General features: G+C 43.3%; 1 protein-coding gene across 1 annotated transcript; it reads left to right on the plus strand.

Moving 5' to 3' along the window:
- Positions 1-2876: 2876 nt before the first annotated feature.
- NIFK (nucleolar protein interacting with the FHA domain of MKI67) lies at positions 2877-19399 on the plus strand. The gene is made up of 7 exons (XM_088473649.1): positions 2877-2960; positions 7525-7795; positions 12459-12587; positions 12846-12954; positions 14713-14924; positions 18141-18203; positions 18280-19399. The coding sequence occupies exons 2-7, from the start codon at positions 7637-7639 to the stop codon at positions 18472-18474; spliced, it is 867 nt and encodes a 288-aa protein (XP_088329775.1). The 5' UTR covers positions 2877-2960; positions 7525-7636; the 3' UTR covers positions 18475-19399.
- The last annotated feature ends 519 nt before the right edge of the window (positions 19400-19918 follow it).

The following is a 19918-nucleotide window of genomic DNA, read 5'->3' on the forward strand; positions in this document are numbered from 1 at the left end:
TCAGAATTCATTCTGCTGCTTTTGTCAGCAGTCACATCATCAATAAAAACAAGGGAACCAGTTTCATGGGCAGCCATACATGCCTACGCCATGACACTACCACCACCATGCTTCACTGATGAGGTGGTATGTTTTGGATCATGAGCAGTTCCTTTCCTTCTCCATACTCTTCTCTTCCCATCACTCTGGTACAAGTTGATCTTTGTCTCATCTGTCCATAGGATGTTGTTCCAGAACTGTAATAGCTTTTTTAGATGTTGTTTGGAAAACTCTAATCTGGTCTTCCTGTTTTTGTGGCTCACCAATGGTTTACATCTTGTGGTGAACCCTCTATATTCACTCCTGTGAAGTCTTCTCTTGATTGTTGACTTTGACACATATACACCTACCTCCTGGAGAGTGTTCTTGATTTGGCCAACTGTTGTGAAGGGGTTTTTCTTCACCAGTGAAATTACTCTTCTGTCATCCACCACAGTTGTTTTTCCGTGGTCTTCCGGGTCTTTTGGTGTTGCTGAGCTCTCCGGTGTGTTCTTTCTTTTTAAGAATGTTCCAAAGAGTTGATTTGGCCACACCTAATGCTTTTGCAATCTCTCTGAAGGGTTTGTTTTGATTTTTCAGCCTAATGATGGCTTGCTTCACTGATAGTGACAGCTCTTTCAATCTCATATTGAGAGTCGACAGCAACTGATTCCAAATGCAAATATCACACCTAGAATCAACTCCAGACCTTTTACCTGCTTAATTGATAATGAAATAATGAGGGAATAGCCCACACCTGTCCATGAAATAGCTTTTGAGTTGATAGTCCCATTACTTTTGGCCCCTTAAAAAGTGGGAGGCACATATAGAAACAGTTGTAATTCCTACACCGTTCACCTGATTTGGATATAATTACCCTCAAATTAAATCTGAAAGTCTGCAGTTAAAGCACATCTTGTTTGTTTAATTTCAAAGCCATTGTGGTGTTGAATAGAGGCCAAAATATGAAAATTCTGTCCCAATATTTATGCACCTGACTGTATGTGGGAAAGACCGAGAGAACTATTAGACAACGGATGGCTATTCATCGTTCCGCCATCAAAGCCGCTTTTGAGAGTGGGTGTAGCGACCAACCTGTTGCCAGGCACTTTCTGAAAATGGGACATGGGCTTTCTACTTTACGTTTCATCCTTATTGACCATATACCTGAGTCTATACGGAGGGGAGACAGGGGAGGCAAACTTCTGTGCTGTGAGGCCGGATGGATCCACAGATTGGGTACTCTTTCCCCCCGGGGTTTAAATGAAAGTTTGGGACTGCATTGCTTTGTATGATGCACTTATTATAAATTATGATGTAGGTTTATTTGAATGATATTTGCTTATAGGTGCATGATATATTATGCACATAGCATTTTAAAGGTGCCTGCATATTGTTATAGTATATATTTGACGTTATGTATGTTTTCACTTTTTGTTTGGTATGTGTTACCTTGACAGCGTGACTCCCGCAGGTGACGTCATATTTCAGCGCCTGTCGGGATGTCCGCTGATTGAGACACACGCGGTGTTGGTGGTGGTTATTTAAGGTCAGTGTTCCTGTATGTGTATTCTGTATCCTGATGACGAGACAGATTAAAGTCTTGAAACGTTGAAGTCTTTCAACCAGCTGTGTACTGGTGTTTATTGTGCTGAGTGGCGCCGTCCATGTTCTAGTTAAATTATAATGTGTGTGTTCCTGGTGTAGGGGTCTGCCTGTTCGTTTGGGCTAATTTCTTGAACCACTGGACAGATTTTGATGGGGTTTTCACAGTTCTATACAGCATTGGTCGAGGAAGGTTTAGGTCTATGAACCATTCATCTGTGACAAGAGGGAGCCGAGCAGTGACTATTTTAGTAAAGTAAAGTCACAAGTGAAAAATATTGCACTTAAGCTGCTGGCCACGGTACTGAATCAGCAAGAGACAGTGAGAGCCAATCAGTGAGAGCAATGTGCCCTGTTGCTTAGCAGCAGCCTAGAGAGGGGAGGGAGTCAGGGGCTGAGCAGAGTCACGTCTGATGCAGACAGTGAGAGACCACCTCCAACGAACCCATGAAGATGACCTGATGCAGACACAGTAGACAGAAAAGAGCCAGGGGAGGCATAGCTATCGGGAAGTAAAAAACAACCATCAGAACACCATCAAAAGATTTCTATTCGATGCTGGCAAACATCGGACTACCACCATCAAATGTTACAAAACTTACCATCGAAACAAAAACATTGATGGTTACTAACCATCGGATTCTGATGTCCATCCTACGCTGAATGTGCTTGCAGACTCCGGCCACTATTCCTACACAATGAAGTGCTTCCTCTCCAGCGTGATGTTCCTGCTCCACCACGCGCCCTCAGTGAACAGGATGCACCTCCCATGGAAGTCAGCGATGTTCTCTGACAGGGGCACCATGACGAGGAAGCTCAATAGGAAGACCAGGATATACACGGTACATTGTGCAAAGAGGACATTTCTCATCACCATGTTCGGCAGCCAGGGAGTGGTAGGTTGTGGAAATATGCACAGGTGCCCCAGCCTCAGACATACTGCTGATAATGCTTATGGTAGCTGCAATACAAATCTCTTACCCATGATCCTCCTGTCCTTCCCAGCACATTCCAGTGGCCGGGGCCCAGCCAGCTGCACGGCAGCAGTAGGGGGAGTTGCAGACCCTCCAACATGACCTGTTTCATTAGGTACAAAATACTCTGCTCCTGGATTTCCCTCTTAATTTATGATTGCAGTCACCTGTGTTGTAACATCTGTCTCATCAATTACCTAGTTCAATACAGGTGACTGCAATCATACATTAGGTGGGAAGTCCAGGAGCAAAGCATTTTGTACCTAATGGAACGTGTCATGTTGGAGGGTAGGGGGTTGTGGTGACACTTATGAGATGCAGAGGTGCGAAGCAGGAAGATGTGATGAGATGCAGCGGCCTGTGGTAAGAAACAGCAGGAATGAGAAGCAAGGGGCTTTGGTGAAAATGCAGATGGCAAGAGTGAGAAGCAGGGGGCTGATGCACGGGGTAGGAGCAAAAAGCAGGAGGAGCAGGGACTGTGGTGACATGGCATAGGTTGTTAGATGCAGGTGCTGTGGCGAGATGAAATTGCTTCTGTGCAAAGCTGGGATGCTAGTATATATGTGTGTGTGCATATATATATATATATATATATATATATATATAAAATCTATCCTTTTGTCACCTATATAATCACTAGACTAGACTTAAGCTGGCCACACACTAGACCAACTTTCATCCAACTAGTTGATTGGTTGGAATGAAAATCTGGTAAGGAATGGGAGTAAATAATGATCAGCAATTTGCTCCTAAATGCCAGAAAACAGATGAAAATAGTCGTCAGACAAGTTTGTTAAATGTTTGATCTAAACAATTTGTTCACACAACAGTTTTTGTCCATTTTCTGGCATTTGGGAGCAAATTGCTGATTGTCATTTGCTTTCATACCTTACCAGATTTTCATTCCAACCAATCAACTAGTTGGCTGGTTGGATGTAAGTTGGTCTAGTGTGTGGCCAGCTTTACATGCAAGTTCAGCTGTGCAACCTAAATTGGGGGGTGGAGGGGATTGGGTGTTTTAAAATGCAAAACATCATAGATGAGTTGTAAGGGGGGACATTGTTTTGATCATCTCTAAAATAAAAGAGTAAACTGTTTTTCCACGAGGGCAACTTTGATGATCCCTCTTTCCACCTAGAGATCGCTGTGCATATTCGCTGGGTCCCACAGCTAGACTATAGTTAGGACATGTACAGCTCAGCACTAAGAGAGCCTATTTTTTGATTGAAAAAAGCATTCTTTATTAACATAAAGATGGCAAAAAACATACATAAATCACATATACAAGTGTACTGTGTCGCAGCACAGCCTAAACCCAATACACTATCACACATAATCAAACATACAATATAATGCATTGCAAAACATATAGCACAAGACATCCTATACTATACATAATACTTTGCATTATTCATTCAGTACTTAAACAAAAACAACAATCAACAAGGTCTATGGGTGTGGAGGGTAGAGGGGAAGGGGGGGGGGAATCACAGAACTGAAGTTTTTATTGAAAGACAGACACATATATGGGAAGGGTGAATAAATAGAAAGACATATCAACAAAACATCAGTCTCTGTGAAAAATGGGGGAAGGGGCCACTGTCCCAGTCCTTGTTGGACAATCAAGCATGGGGGGAGGGGGCAGAAGAAGGGGGGTTTAGTCCTCTTCTTCCTCAGGGCTGTCCATGATGGAATAGTCTCTTAGCAGGCTGTGAATCAGCCTGCGACAGTCCTGGATAGACATCCTCTCCCTCCGCAGAATGAGGCGATTCCTGGCAAGCCACAAAGCGTCCTTAACACAGTTCATAAGGCGCCAGGCCTCCTGGATTGCCCCATAGGTGTGGGTGCCAGGAAACAGTCCATAAAGTACCGAGTGGTACGAAAGGTTGCTCCTTGGCACACAGTCTTTGAGTTCATTTTCCAGGGCATCTAACAACAACTGTGCATAAGTACAGTCCCAAAACAGGTGCATTGATGTTTCCTCGTGAGAGATACACCAGGGGCAATGTCTGTACCTGCTCAGGTTACGGGAGTGCATGAATGTCCTTAGGGGCAGACCCCCTTGGATTGCCATCCATGACATGTCCTTGTGTCTATTTGTGAGCCTTTTGGAGGCCACATTGTCCCATACCTGCTTGGCAGTTGCTGAGGGGAGCCCTGGAATAGGCTCCATAATGTCTTTGGCTCTGATGAGCTTGTGGATAGTCTTAGGTTTCCACAAGTCAGGTTTAAGAGCCTATGCCCCACTGAGGACAACCACACAGATTGTTTGCTATGGACAACTTCTCCACTTTACCTTTCTCAAAGGCTTGATACATCTCCCCCAGAGTCACAGTTGCGGAATGGGACAAATAGACAAGAGACAAAGGATGTACTAAGGTCTGGAAAGTGATAAACTGGAGAGTGAAAAACTACCAACCAATCAGCTTCTAACTGTAATGTTACAGGCTGTGTTTGAAAAAATGAAAGTTAAGAGCTGATTGGTTGGTAGTTTATCACTTTCCAAAGCGTGCACTAGTAACAAGGATAAATGCTGGAAACATGAGTCATGTCCTGAAATCATCCTCAGAATCCCATTCACATAATACGATATCACATTCATTCAGAGCTCTGTTCATTGCCAGTCTCCTTTCTGATTCCAGAATTGATTTTTCATTTAACCTGTTCTTCCAAGTGTAGTTTTAAAAAGAAAAAATGTCTTAATTAAATTTGACACCGTGTGAAATAGCCCTTATTGAAACCACAACCGTTATACTATATTTGCTGCTTTTATGCTGAAGATTCGCTCTTTCATTACCCTCAAGGTGCGTACACACTGGGCGCTAAAGTGGACGACTGAACGATAACGATATCGTTCAGTCGTCCACTTTATCGTCCATTTTTAAGCCCAAAAAGATGAACGATAACGACGACGCGTGTTCCCGCTGGTCGTTCGTCATCATCGTTCATCGGGCTGACATGCAGGCCAACCTGACGATGTCGTCAGGTTGCTGCATGTCAGGGAATGGGGGAGAGAGCCCGGCGCTGAACGATATCGTTAATGATATCGTTCAGCAGCTGTGCTCAATGTCATGAACAACATTGAGCACACCCTGCCGGGGACACACTAGACGATATAGCTCAGGGAGCATATCGTCTAGTGTGTATGCACCTTCAGTGCTGTAGTTATGCAGGATTACGACCAGATGCAACTAAATTTGCTCTGTAGAGTATACAATCTTCAGGATTGCCACCAGGTGTCGCTCATTGTGGTTGGTGATGTAATTCTGCAGGTTTGCCACTAGGTAACGATCATTGGGCTTAATGGTGTAGTTCTATAGGATTTCCAAGAGGTGTCGCTAATTATGCTTGGAGGTGTAGTTCTGCAGGATTTCCAACAGGTGTCGCTCATTATGCTTGGAGGTGTAGTTCTGCAGGATTCCCAACAGGTGTCGCACATTATGCTTGGAGGTGTAGTTCTGTAGGATTTCCAACAGGTGTCGCTCATTATGCTTGGAGATGTAGTTCTGCAGGATTTCCAACAGGTGTCGCTCATTATGCTTGGAGGTGTAGTTCTACAGGATTCCCAACAGGTGTCGCACATTATGTTTGGAGGTGTAGTTCTACAGGATTCCCAACAGGTGTCGCACATTATGTTTGGAGGTGTAGTTCTGTAGGATTTCCAACAGGTGTCGCTCATTATGCTTGGAGATGTAGTTCTGCAGGATTTCCAACAGGTGTCGCTCATTATGCTTGGAGATGTAGTTCTGCAGGATTTCCAACAGGTGTCGCTCATTATGCTTGGAGGTGTAGTTCTGCAGGATTTCCAACAGGTGTCGCTCATTATGCATGATGGAGGTGTAGTTCTACAGGATTCAGCCAGGTGTCGTTCATTATGCTTGGAGATGTAGTTCTGCAGGATTTCCAACAGGTGTCGCTCATTATGCTTGGAGGTGTAGTTCTGTAGGATTTCCAACAGGTGTCGCTCATTATGCTTGGAGATGTAGTTCTGCAGGATTTCCAACAGGTGTCGCTCATTATGCTTGGAGGTGTAGTTCTGCAGGATTTCCAACAGGTGTCGCTCATTATGCATGGAGGTGTAGTTCTACAGGATTCAGCCAGGTGTCGTTCATTATGCTTGGAGATGTAGTTCTGCAGGATTTCCAACAGGTGTCGCTCATTATGCTTGGAGGTGTAGTTCTGCAGGATTTCCAACAGGTGTCGCTCATTATGCTTGGAGGTGTAGTTCTGCAGGATTTCCAACAGGTGTCGCTCATTATGCTTGGAGGTGTAGTTCTGTAGGATTTCCAACAGGTGTCGCTCATTATGCTTGGAGGTGTAGTTCTGCAGGATTTCCAACAGGTGTCGCTCATTATGCTTGGAGGTGTAGTTCTGCAGGATTTCCAACAGGTGTCGCTCATTATGCTTGGAGGTGTAGTTCTGCAGGATTTCCAACAGGTGTCGCTCATTATGCATGATGGAGGTGTAGTTCTACAGGATTCAGCCAGGTGTCGTTCATTATGCTTGGAGATGTAGTTCTGCAGGATTTCCAACAGGTGTCGCACATTATGCTTGGAGGTGTAGTTCTGCAGGATTTCCAACAGGTGTCGCTCATTATGCATGGAGGTGTAGTTCTACAGGATTCAGCCAGGTGCCGCTCATTATTGTCACTGGTGTCAGTTTGCAGGATTACCACCAGGTGTCGCTCATTATGCTTCGAGGTGTAGTTCTACAGGATTCAGCCAGGTGTCGCTCATTATTCTTGTCGGTGTAGTTCTGCAGGATTATCACCAGATGTGTCGGTGATGTAGTTTTAAAGAATTGCCGCCAGGTGTCGCCTATTATGCTCGCTGTTGTTTTGTTGGAGTTCTGTTAATTGTCTCTCATTATTCTCTGTGATGCTGTTCTGCAAGATTACAGCCAGGTGCGGCTCATTATTCTTTTGCAGGATTATCCTTCAGAATTACCGACAGGGGTCGCGCTGCGTGTGACGCATTTACTCCGGTAGGGGGCTCAGGGTTCCTCCGGCCGCTGCGTGGCGCTATTGCAGGGTGAGATCCATGTGTTCCTCCTGTTCGGGGTCGGGACTCGCAGGCAGCCAGGAGAAAATGTCGGAGAGTACGGAACACACGAACTCAGGCGGCCCCCTGCTCTCCCTGGACCCCAAACTGCAGGAGCAATTTAAAAAAAAAGTTCAGAATATCCGAAGGAAACCGCAGGTACCTAGCATACATTGTTATATATATATATATATATATATATATATATATATATATATATATATATATATATATATATATATATATGTGTGTGTGTACATGTATGTCTGTATGTGTGTCTGTATGTGTACGTGTGTGTACAGTACGTATATGTGTACATGTGTGTCTGTATATGTACAGTACATGGGTCTGTTTTTGTATAATGTATTATTAGCCTGCATGTTTGTGTCTGGATGTGTACATGGATCTTTCATTGTACATGTATGTATATGAGTCTGTCTATGTGCGTGTTTTGAGTCTGCATGTATATGTGCATGTGGGGCGATCCGGTCAAAATACAGACGGTAATGATTCCTGTGATCTGAATGCCGTGCTGGAATCTCAACTCCTGTAAGAATCCCGGCATCGGCATCCCGAGGGTACCCCTTTCAGACATCTCGAGAATCCTGGGAATTTGGCCTGCCTCGGCCAAATTCCCGGGTACCCGAGTCTGTCTGAAAGGTACCTACCCGGGAACATGTTCCCGGGTAGCCGCCTTTGCAATCGACCAGGGTTTTTCCCGGGACTTAAGTCCCGGGAAATTACCCTGCTTCTGTCTGGTGCTACCCAGGAATTTACTACTCCCGGGCAGCACCAAGCAGCTTTTACATTGACAGCGCAGAGCGTCCTATAGGACGCTCTGCACTGCTGCTCATTACAATGAGTTGACAGCACTCTGCGCTGCTGCTCATTACAATGAGTTGGCAGTGCAGAGCGTCCTGTAGGACGCTCTGCGCTGCTGCTCATCACCCCCCGCATCGGTGGCTGTGGCGCTGAGAAACGAGTCAGCGGCCATGGCCGGGTCCTCACACCGGCGCTGGAGCCCGCCGGTGGTTTGCAGCCACAGCGGGCCGCCCGCACTCCCGCTGGACCACCAGGGTAGATAGGAGTTATTATATTATGATAGGAGTTATTATATTATAGATAGAGGCTGCACTTTGATTGGATGGCTGCCTGCTGCAATGATGATGACATCATCAGCGGCAGCCGGAGAGGGGATAGGTTAGGAAGAGCAGAGGAGAGGCAGGTAATATTTAAAACTAAAAAACCTGGCTTATGTCTGAAAGGGGTCTACCTGGGAATTTCCCGGGTAGACACTGCAGTGTGAAAGGGGGGTCTCGACCAAATACCTGGGAATTTGCACAGGAGAAATTCCCGGGTCTGAGCAGGAAATTTCCCGGGTTGTATGTCTGAAAGGGGTAAGGCACTAAGGGGGGTGGTTAGGTTTAGGCATAAAGGGAGGGTGAGGAGAGGTTAGGTTTAGGCACTGGTGGGGGGTAGGTTTGAACATTAGGGAGGGTCAGGATACTGACCAACAACTGGTGCTATCCTAACCGGGATTCCGAGTGTCTGCATCCTGTACCCAACCCGTGCATGCATCTGTTTGTGTATGTATATGGTGCGTGAATATATGGTGTGTGTAAGTTTATTTATGGGTGAAATTTGGGTTCTATCATTTCCTCTTGTCCCAATGTAGATCTATATGAATAAGTCCTCAGTTATTTATAAAGTGTTAACTGTATAATAAGTGTGATAAATAGTTTTAATAAAAGTTCTCACTGTTTAAAAATGTAAAATGTACAATATTTATATATTTTGAGTTATTTCTATAGCGCACACACATATTCCACACAGTCAGTCCCTGCCCCACTGGAGCTTACACTATGTTCCCTACCACATGCTCACACACATACACACTAGGGCAGTGGTTTCCAAACTGTGGGCTGTGGCACCCTGGGGGTGCCTTGGGACACTTGCAGGGGTGCCTCAGGTTGGTGGTCCAGCACCAAATCAAATTATTTATGGCCAATGTAATGTAAAAATGTGGACAAACAAGTGCAAACCTGTCCACCACCACATAACTGAACCCAAGGATGACAGGTAAGCACAATTTACTTCACTTTACTACATTTTTTTTCTGAATTTCTCAATAACAACATTTTGGCTAGGGGTGCTGTGAAAACAATGCTGATACTTTAGCGCACCATGATTCAAAAAAGTTTGGGAACCACTGCACTAGGGGTAATTTTGTTGGTAGTCAATTAACCTACCAGTATATTTTTTGGAGTGTGGGAGGAAAGCGGAGAACCCGGAGGAAACCCACGCAAGCACAGGGAGAATATGCAAACTCCACACAGTTAGGGCCGTGGTGGAAATCGAACCCACGACCTCAGTGCTGTAATGCTAACTATTATAAGAAGTTATTTGGTCCAACTTCATTTATATTCTTTATTACCAGTTGTTTATATAGCGCACACATTACACAGCTATTTATAGAGAATATTTAGCCATTCACATCAGTCCCTGCCGCATGTACAGTGTTCGTGCTGAGCGAAAAAAATTGTGGGTCCCAGGGAGCGCTCTCATTGAGAAAGTGGGGTCATACTCCACTGTTTTTGGGTCCCATCGCATATTATGTGGGGGTGAGGGCAGGCAGCAGTTGGGACAGTGCTGGGGGTAAAGGCAGGGAGAAGTTGAGCTTGGGCTAGAGGGGAGTTCTTCACTTCCAGACAGAGCTGCCTCCAGGGAAGCCGGGGCGTCACCGTTATTGTCCAGCAGCGGCAGCAGCTTTCGGATGTATTTCTGTAGGACAGATTGGCCCGCAACGTTCTGCAGCAAGGCCTTCACCTCCAAGCCAGTGCTGCCGTCATCTCCCCCGTCCGGGTCTGATATCACCACAGAGGCAGGAGCAGAGTTTAAGGGAGAGGGGGCGTGAGTGAGCCGGGAGCGCGAGGAGAGTGACTGAAGTCGGAGGGAGCGGCTGCTGTAAAAGGCGGACGCGGGGGTTCTGGGAGATGTTGTACTACTCTCATCCATCTCCAGCGGGGGTAGGAGACACTGCCAGCAGCTATAGGTTGAGGAGAATCCGCTGGCGGCGATTTTTGAGATGATGCTGCCGGCGGTGATTGGCTGCTGCGGCGTTACACGCGTCCTACAGGACCCACTCTGTTTTAAAATCTGGGTCCCCAACTCCCTGTAGCGTGTAAAAACGCGCTGTAGCACATATTTTGCGAACACTGCATGTACATGAACACACTTACACAGTAGGGATAATTTTGTCAGAATCCAATTAACCTACCAGAATATTTTTGGCTTGTGAGACGAAACCCACGCAAGCACAGGGAGAATATACACACGCCACACAGTTAGGGTGTGGAAATCGAACCCAGGACCTCAATGCTGTGACCATTACATCAATGGAATTGGTATGTAATACCGACAGACCAGAATCCAGGCGATCAGAATCCTGACAGGGTTAACATACAGACACTTGGTGGGTGGTATGCTAACACTCTCCCTACCCTAACCCTCCCTCCCTGGTGCTTGAACCTAACCTTCCCCTCCCTGCACCCTAACCCCTAAAGTGGCGTCTGTAATTTGGCGCCGGTAAGGTAAGCGTTGGCATCCAGACCACCGGGATGCCGAACGCATACCACACCAACTGTGCTGCCAAGCTGGACACAATAGTGTCCCGGGGTTGTGATGCAGGATGGATGTATGGGTCTGGAACACAGTAAAATTGAAGTGGGTACAGGTCTGTGTTTATAGTTAGCGGTTGTTCCTACTGGCCTGTGGTATGGCTGGCAGTACATTGGTATGCACAAGGGGAATGGTTGGCACTTTGGAGGTGAGTGAATTAGAAACAGTTGGCCATGGCTGGTGCTTAGTAGGGATAGGAACAGGGTATGGTTGGAGGAATGATGGTATGGATCTGGGGAGCATACACATGGCACTATGGAGGTGCTGGATTGGTTTGTACTATTGACAGGCGAGTATAGGAAATGGTTGCTGCTATGGAGGGGTGAGTATGGTGAATGTTTGCTATTATAGTGGGGCATGTATGGTGAATGGTTGGCACTATGGTAGAGCAGGAATGGGAAACTGCAGAGTTGGGGGCACATGATGAATTGTGAATACTAAGCAGAGGTGCTATGCCAGGCTGTTTTTTTTCACAATTCTTAATGCTTTTAAGTCGTCTCAAAGCCCAGGTGAGTTCTCATAGTTAGACCCTGTTCTTTTTAGAACGCAAGAGGTTATTTCAGTGTGCGTGATAAGGTCGTTTTTATCCACAGTATAAACTCTCCACCGTTTTTAACTAGCAGACCTCAAAACGACTGCACGATTATGACATTGTAATCATGCAGTCGTTTGTCAGTCTGTGATGTGCCTACACTGAACGAGCAGTCGTTCAGTGTAGGTTCATCAATCACTTGCAGACATGCTGAACCTGACGTTATCGTCAGGTTGTCCAGCATGTTTGCCCGATGATAGATGTCTAAACGACCAGCGGGAGCGAGCATGATGCATGATGTTTTTGCAAACTATTTGCGAACGATTTAACAATATCGTTATCGTTCAATCACTCAACTTAATCGTCTAGTGTATGGGCACCTTTAGTCCTTGGTCACATTGTGCAGTATACAGAGCAGGTCTTCACTTTGTAATAATTTTACAATCACCAACCGACATCCGTAATGTCTAACCAGACGACAAGTTCACATGTGTAGCAGTGAAGGAACAACCACAGCTAGCTATGTATCTGCTGGACAGATGGCATGTGGTCAGCCATTGTGTTTATCATCCTGTATAATGGTGATGATATATAGGACTCCTCCCTCCTCAGGTGGAAGCTCTCTCCCCCGGTGTCGTCTACATCGGACACATCCCCCGGGCCTTGTTTGAGCCACAGCTGAGGACATATTTCAGCCAATTTGGGACGGTAACAAGACTTCGTCTGTCAAGAAGTAAGAAGGTAAAAATATTTTTTTAATGTGTCACAGAGAATCTGGGAGCGGATGAAAGTAACAGGACACTTGTTACAGAAATTTCATGATAGCATCAATAATAATATTGTTAGTAATTGTATAATATAAAAAAGCTTTAATATAGGTTTTTTTTTTTTTTTGTAACTGCTTTATCCAGACTATTTTTGTGATTCTTATATCTGGACATAGAGATATGTTATCAGTGTGTGGAATCGTAATTTCGGTAACATTTGTCTGATTTGCAGACTGGGGCCAGTAAAGGATATGCATTTGTGGAGTTTGAATGCAATGAAGTTGCTAAAATTGTTGCAGACACTATGAACAATTATCTCTTCTGTGAGAGGCTTCTAAAATGTAAGTAGTGGCCTGATGCCCCTGTCTCTGATAGACCCCGTTCCCGTCCCCCCCACTTCCCCATCAAGTTCTATGTTAAGGATTCTTAAGTTTATTTTTAAGGTGAATTCCATGCTATTTTTTATGCTTTAAATGAGCATTTATACCACTGGTTTGTGAAGTTTAGAGAAACAGATTCTAAATTTATGGGAGTGAGTGAATGAAAGAACCTCAGATAGTGTTCAGGGTGTATATGGTAAGGAAAGGATTATCTAGGGATTGAATAAAATGACTGGTTTATAAAAACATTAAGAAGTGGGAAGTGGAATTTGTCTTAGAGTTTTATAAAGCAGAAGTTTCCAAATGTGGTCCTCAAGGCTCCCCAACAGTTTAGGTTTTAGAGATTGAGCACAGGTGACTTCATTAGTACCTCAGTCAATTTGATTTAACCACCTGTGCTCGACCATAGATTTCTTTAAAACCTGAACTGTTGGGGTGCCTTGAGGACCGCGTTTGGGAACCTCTGGTATAAAGAAGTTGGCTACCAGGGTTGAAAACCTCTTTTAGTGAGCGAATTCCCTTATGATATCTGGAATTATCAACAGAAGGTGGGAAGGTCGGGTTGCCCCGCAACACAATTTAAGGAGAGTAAAGCTGGCCACACACTAGACCAACTTACATCCAACCAGCCAACTTGTTGATTGGTTGGAATGAAAATCTGGTAACGTATGAGATTAAATGATGATCAGAAATTTGCTCCTAAATGCCAGAAAACAGATGGAAATGGTCGTTCAGAAAAGTTTGTTAAATGTTTGATCTACAATTTGTTCAAACAGTTTTTGTCCATTTTCCGGTGTTTGGGAGCAAATTGCTGATTGTCATTTGCTTTTATTCCTTACCAGATTTTCATTCCAACCAATCAACTAGTTGGATGTAAGTTGGTCTAGTGTGTGGCCAGCTTTAGGGTTACCTTCTAGATGTTTAATAATCTTTTTTGGAATGCATAGAAAACATGGATTGATATTCATATTAAGACCACAAACTAATGGAACTTGACCCTTAGGGGTGTGAGGTAATGCTGCCGGGGAATATGGGAAAAACAGCTTCCTCAAGGGCCGTGTTTGTATACTACTCCATAATGCAGGTGCCAATCGGAGATATATGGGAAAAGGGCAGATCTAGCAAACGCTAGGATATGAGGCAGTACAGTACTTCAGCTTTTGTGATGGAGCATTTGAAATCATTTTGCAAGCTAAGGAAAAATACATTTAACTACAGTTATTCTACCAAAAAGACAATTTAAGATTTTTCCAATTCTGTAGTTGGGTTTTTAATTTTATCAATCAGTGGAGAGAAACTAGCATAAAGCTGGGAGAGGTGTGATGGAATGTAAATTCCCAAATATTTGTGTGGAGTGACCGTACAAATGGATGCCAAGGGATTAATCCAATTAGTTGCGAGAGCCTCGAACACATGCAAGTAAGTCTGGCTGTATGCCGCACAGTATCTTTGGACTTGCACATTTCCGAGAGAGGGTTGCAAGAATGGCTAATTGCTGTGCCACTGCTGGTCTTTGCTGTTCCATCGGCCGTTCGCACCCATTTGTATTGACTCCTAAGTGCAGATGATGGGAAAGGAAAACTGGATCCGTTTGAAACAACAAATTGAAAACCTGTTTTGTGGTTCTGTCCAGATCGCTGCATGATAATCTCTATGACAGACGTTTATTATACTCTGTGTATTAAAAAATAAAATTTTATATATTCTCATCTTATCCAGGTGAATATATGCCTCTGGAAAAAGTCCACCCCAAACTCTTTATAGGGTGTGATGCCAAGTTCAAGAAGCCAATACTGCCAGCTGTGAAACGCTATAACAAACCCCGGACCCTGCAGCAGGAGAAAAGGATGTCTCAAAGAATGCTGGACAAAGAGAAGAAGCTAAGGAAGCGTCTAGCGGAGAAAGGCATTGATTATGACTTCCCGGGATTTGTGAGTGTCTCTGATGTAGTTGTGTGATGCTGGGAGGCTGTCTAGTGTTGTTGGTAGCCTCGCCTTTCTGGATCGCCTAGAACCCCCTCGCCTTTCTGTTGCCCATCAGTACTAATCTGGGCCTCACAGTTGGTTTAGAACTACTTTCATTATCATGGGCTTGGTCATGCTGGACATGATATGGGAGACATTAAGGGGGTGCAGTTCAATTATCTGCACTTTCGGACAAGTGTCTACACTATATAGTAATGTGATATTTTTTGATGTGTTGTACTGATGTTAGAAAAAAATAAAACTCATTAATTAGAACCTAAGTTCTAACTGTAGCTCCTCAAACCCTAACTGTGTCTGTTGCAGGTCCTGGTGAGTAATAATTTTCCTCATGAGAAATATCTGGCCTACAAGGAAATCTGGTTAATTTATGCTATTCATAAGGGTAAAGTTTGTGAAAACTCAGGATGACCTCAACATAGATTGCAAATGGGGTGCAAAGCCATCTGTTATGTATGAGGAATGAAGGAGTTGTTAAGGTGCCCACACACATAGCAATTTTTTTCCGGATCCGGCAGATCCCGACACATTGGAACGACAGATCGGGTAAAAAATGGCCAAATCGTGAGTCCCCACTCACGATGCGATGCGCGCCCCCACAGGTCGCGCATCGCATCTTCAGATCTGCCGTGCAGTACGGCAGATCTGACAATTTAGACACAAATGCACTGTTAAAAACTCTGGCTGCTGGAGATCTGATGAAGATTGGACAGCATATCGTGTGCATATTGTGTTCAGAGCTGCTGGGGAGAGTTTCAAGGGAAATTGGACACATCGTCGGATCGTGAGTACATCGGTATGTGTGTGGGCACCTTAAGACTTGTTGCTGATTTATAAATGTTACATATGTTGCTTTTGAAGAAGAAAAAAAAAAACTGGGTGCACTCACCAGATTTGAAAATACGAAGTAGGTTTATTCAGCAAATCTCAAGGTATAACTTCACATCAATGTTTCCATCTTAATAAAGGTCCATGTTAGGACTGAAACGTTGGTGTGGAGTTATAACATGGTGTTTGCTGAATAAACTTAATTTCAAATCTAGTGAGTGCAACCTGACTTAAATATTGTTCTGGAATCTTTTGTCATTTTTTTTTTGGACAACACACATGCGTGCACTCACACATGTACGTAAGGATCTGGGCCAATTTGTGATGGCTAGATGACTGTCTCAGAGCATCGCCAAGACACCAGATCTTGTGGGGTGTTCTCAATATGCGGTGGTTAGTACCTACCAAAAGTTGTCTAAGGAAGGACAGCCGGTGACAGGGTCATGGGCATCCACGGCTCATTAATGCGCATAGGCAAAGGCTAGCCCGTCTGGTCCTATCCCACAGAAGAGCTACTGTAGAACAAATTACAGAAAAAGTTGATGCTGGCTATGATAGAAAGGTGTCAGAACACACAGTGCGTCACAGCTTGCTACTTATGGGGCTGTGTAGCTGCAGATCAGTCAGTGTCCAATGTGACCCCTGTCCACATCCGAAAGCGCCTGCAATGGGGACTAAACTGCTTGCAACAAAACCTTGTTGCAAACCAAGTACACCCATTCATGTCAACTGTATTGCCTGATGGTTGTGAGCTCTTTCAGTAAGATAATGTGCCCTGCTACTCTACACACATTTTTTCAGGAATGGTTTGAGGAACATGACTGGTTGAATTGGCCTCCAAATTATCCAGATTCAAATCTGATCGAGCATCTGTGGGATCTGCTAGAAAAACTAGTTTGAGCCATGGAGGCCCCACCTCAAAACTTACAGGACTTAAAGGATGTGCTGCTAATGTCTTGGTGCCAGATACCACCAGGCACCATTAGGTCTTGTAGAGTCCATGCCTCGATGAGTTAGTGCTGTCTTGAGATAGATATATCTATCTAAAGAGGGTGGCCTATTTTTTGCGCCAATCAATTCGGCAGCACCTCTATTGCCCCTATCAGACATAAGACCCGGGAAATACATGGGAACTTCCCGAGTCTATAAACTAGGCATGTGCAGGCTCAGATTTACTCGGTTCTTATCGCCACTTTACCGCAAATTCGGATTTATTATATTGGCTATCCAAAACACATGATAGGCGATAGCCAATAAAATGCCGTTTAAAGATCCGAGTAAAACCGAACCCGCTCACCCCTACTATAAACCCTGTAAATTCCCAGGTCTTTTTTTTTTTTTTTTATTTGTTGAAAACCAACTTTTTACATTACAATAGAAGAAAATTATGAATATAGCCTCTAGAAAGTTTCGGTCTATACAAAGACAAAATTTTCACAAAGTTAAACATAAAATAATACACACTTTAAATTTGTTTGCTCCCCAGTCATGTGGTCGGGGTGACTGCAATTTGTCATCTGCAGGCGCACAGAACAGCCAATGAGTTTTCTTAAAACCTGGGTCGGATGCATTCACACTAGAGCCTACCCAGGTTTCACCTGTAAATCCCTGTTACAGAGCAGGGTCATGGACCTGGGACTTCGACCTGGGTCGTTTCTGTTCACACATTGCAAAAAGCCGGGATGATGCACGTTCACGGCCAAAAACCCGGGTTTTTGCTGTATGCCTGAAAGGGGTGTTGGAGAGTCCCCTGTTAGTAGGACACAACCATAAAGATATCCAAACACAATACTTAGAGGGCGCTAACAAATGAAATATTTTGTATGATTTATTACATTTTAAAACCAATATTAAAAAATCCACAATGGAGATACCACTGAAACTTTCAGCTGACAGATATTTGCATTGAATAATTCTTCTGATATGACCACTAAGGCTCTTATTCATTGTGTGACATGTCCATTTGGTTCGCATTGTTGGGTGACTAGCGCCCTCTAAGTATTATGTTTGGAGAGATAATATATATATATATATATATATATATATATATATAAAACAAAAGATTCGGCACTCTGGACGAAAGAAAAAGTAATAAGGGGTGCCCTCCTTCAAACATATACAACAGGCTCTCCCTCTAGTGATGCACTCCCAGCTGGCTTAGTGTGTGTGTGTGTGTGTATGTATGTGTTATATATATATATATATATATATATATATATTTTTTTTTTTTTTCTCTCTCTCTCCACCATTTCGTGCTGTTGCTAAGTGTAGACTGTTCTATTTCTCCTTCATCCCCCCAAAAAAGGGGTTAAATCATTTTGCCTTTTTACCTTTCAGGCTGCTCACAAGAGAGTGACATCACAGTCTGTGTCTGACGCTGACATTTCGGTAAACAGTCAAGTGAGTGGAAATAACTCTTGGGTCAGAAATCATAGCGTTCTGGATAAATGATAGTAAATAAGACTTTCTTTTTCAGGACCCAACCCCAGTTTGCACCCCAACAGTTCTGGAGAGGAGAAAATCTGTCCGCTTGGAAGATGCAGAAGACAGCGATGATGATGAAATTGTTCTGAAGATACCAGAAGTAAAAACCACCTCGAAGAAACTACCGAAACTCGCTAAGATGGAAAAGAGGATGAAGATTAAGAAACTGAAATTGCAAACAAATTGAGTTTGGGGGGTAAAGGACTGCAGCACCTGCAAGGGAAACGTACTGCTGAGGCTGAAGTACTTTGGGGGGAAACCCCTCACCACACACAGGACATATGATTTACATTTTGCTCCTGTAAATAGTTTACACAGGATCACTTTCTTATGTAATGGTTCCACATCTAGTATCTGCCGTCTGTCTTTCTGGTATTGGAACTTTTTATATGTTGCAATAATCCATTAAATATTCTTCCATGCAGAACTAATACAGTTGACTGTGTGCTCCAAAGAAAGGTTAATTAATGCTTTTATTTTGGTGCCACATTTTCCTAATTTCCGTCTTATTGAAACAAGTTTTTTAGTTCTCATATAAGTTCAATACTGATAAAACCTTTTATGAAACTGCAGAATCCATTGTCACTCATTGATGCTGCAATGCTTTATATATGTTAAGACCCCTTCCATACACAGTGTCTGTCACACTGGATCAGACATTTTTCTAACGGCTCACAATTTGCAGTCATAAATCTTTATTTTTTAGTAAGCCAGTATTAGTCCACTATTTCTGCATCTGCGAAGCAGATACTTCTGCCTGAATAATGGCACCTACACAGTACACCTTATCTGTTGGACTTTTATGGATACATTTATTGAAAATATATATATATTTTTTTTTTTATATCCTGTGAATGCTGTCTTCGTTTTCCCTTGATCATCTTATACTGTAATATATTCATGCATCATTGGTTCTCTGATCTTGTTTGTGATTCTATTGCCATAGAGAATATCCAAATATTTATTGATGGATGACTTTTGGCGCCTCAGTGTTAATGAGGAATTATCCTTGATGTTTAGCTTATAAATGCGTTCTGTACACAGGACAACTTCTCTGAATAATTGCAGTACATCGTGCCCACAGTTAAAACATTAAATAATAATAATCGACAGGATTTGTATTAGTAATTCACAACTGAGGAATTCCGGTTAGCCTTTATTTAAAATGTATTTTTCCATTGCCAATCTTCCATTATATCGAGATAGAAAGAAAAAAAAAATTATATAGAAAATAATAAAAAAAAAAAAAGAAAAAATTAAATATGTAACTTTAATTTCCCAGATGTTTCACTTACCCCCGTGTTTTGGATCTGGATCTCCCTTGGTTTTGGATCTAGATCTCCCCTGGTTTTGGATCTGGATTGGTTTTGCCAAAACCTCACCTCCCGTGTTTTCTATCTGGATTTTTTCTTAAAAATAAAAAATCTTAAAAACAACTAAAATCACATAAAATGGGCCTATTTTTGTTCCTACAATATTATTAACCTAAATAACATTTATTTCCACTTGTTTCCAGTCAATTTTGACCAGCTCACAATATTGATTTTTTTTTTTCCATCTAGTTAAAGGGCCAAAAGGTTGCATCCAGCTAGCTGGCTCAAAACTGATTTGATCAATAGAGTTGAGGACTG

This window comes from Taudactylus pleione, unplaced genomic scaffold, assembly GCF_031769625.1.
Source record: "Taudactylus pleione unplaced genomic scaffold, aTauple2 ptg000138l, whole genome shotgun sequence".
Classification (NCBI taxonomy): Eukaryota; Metazoa; Chordata; class Amphibia; order Anura; family Myobatrachidae; genus Taudactylus; species Taudactylus pleione.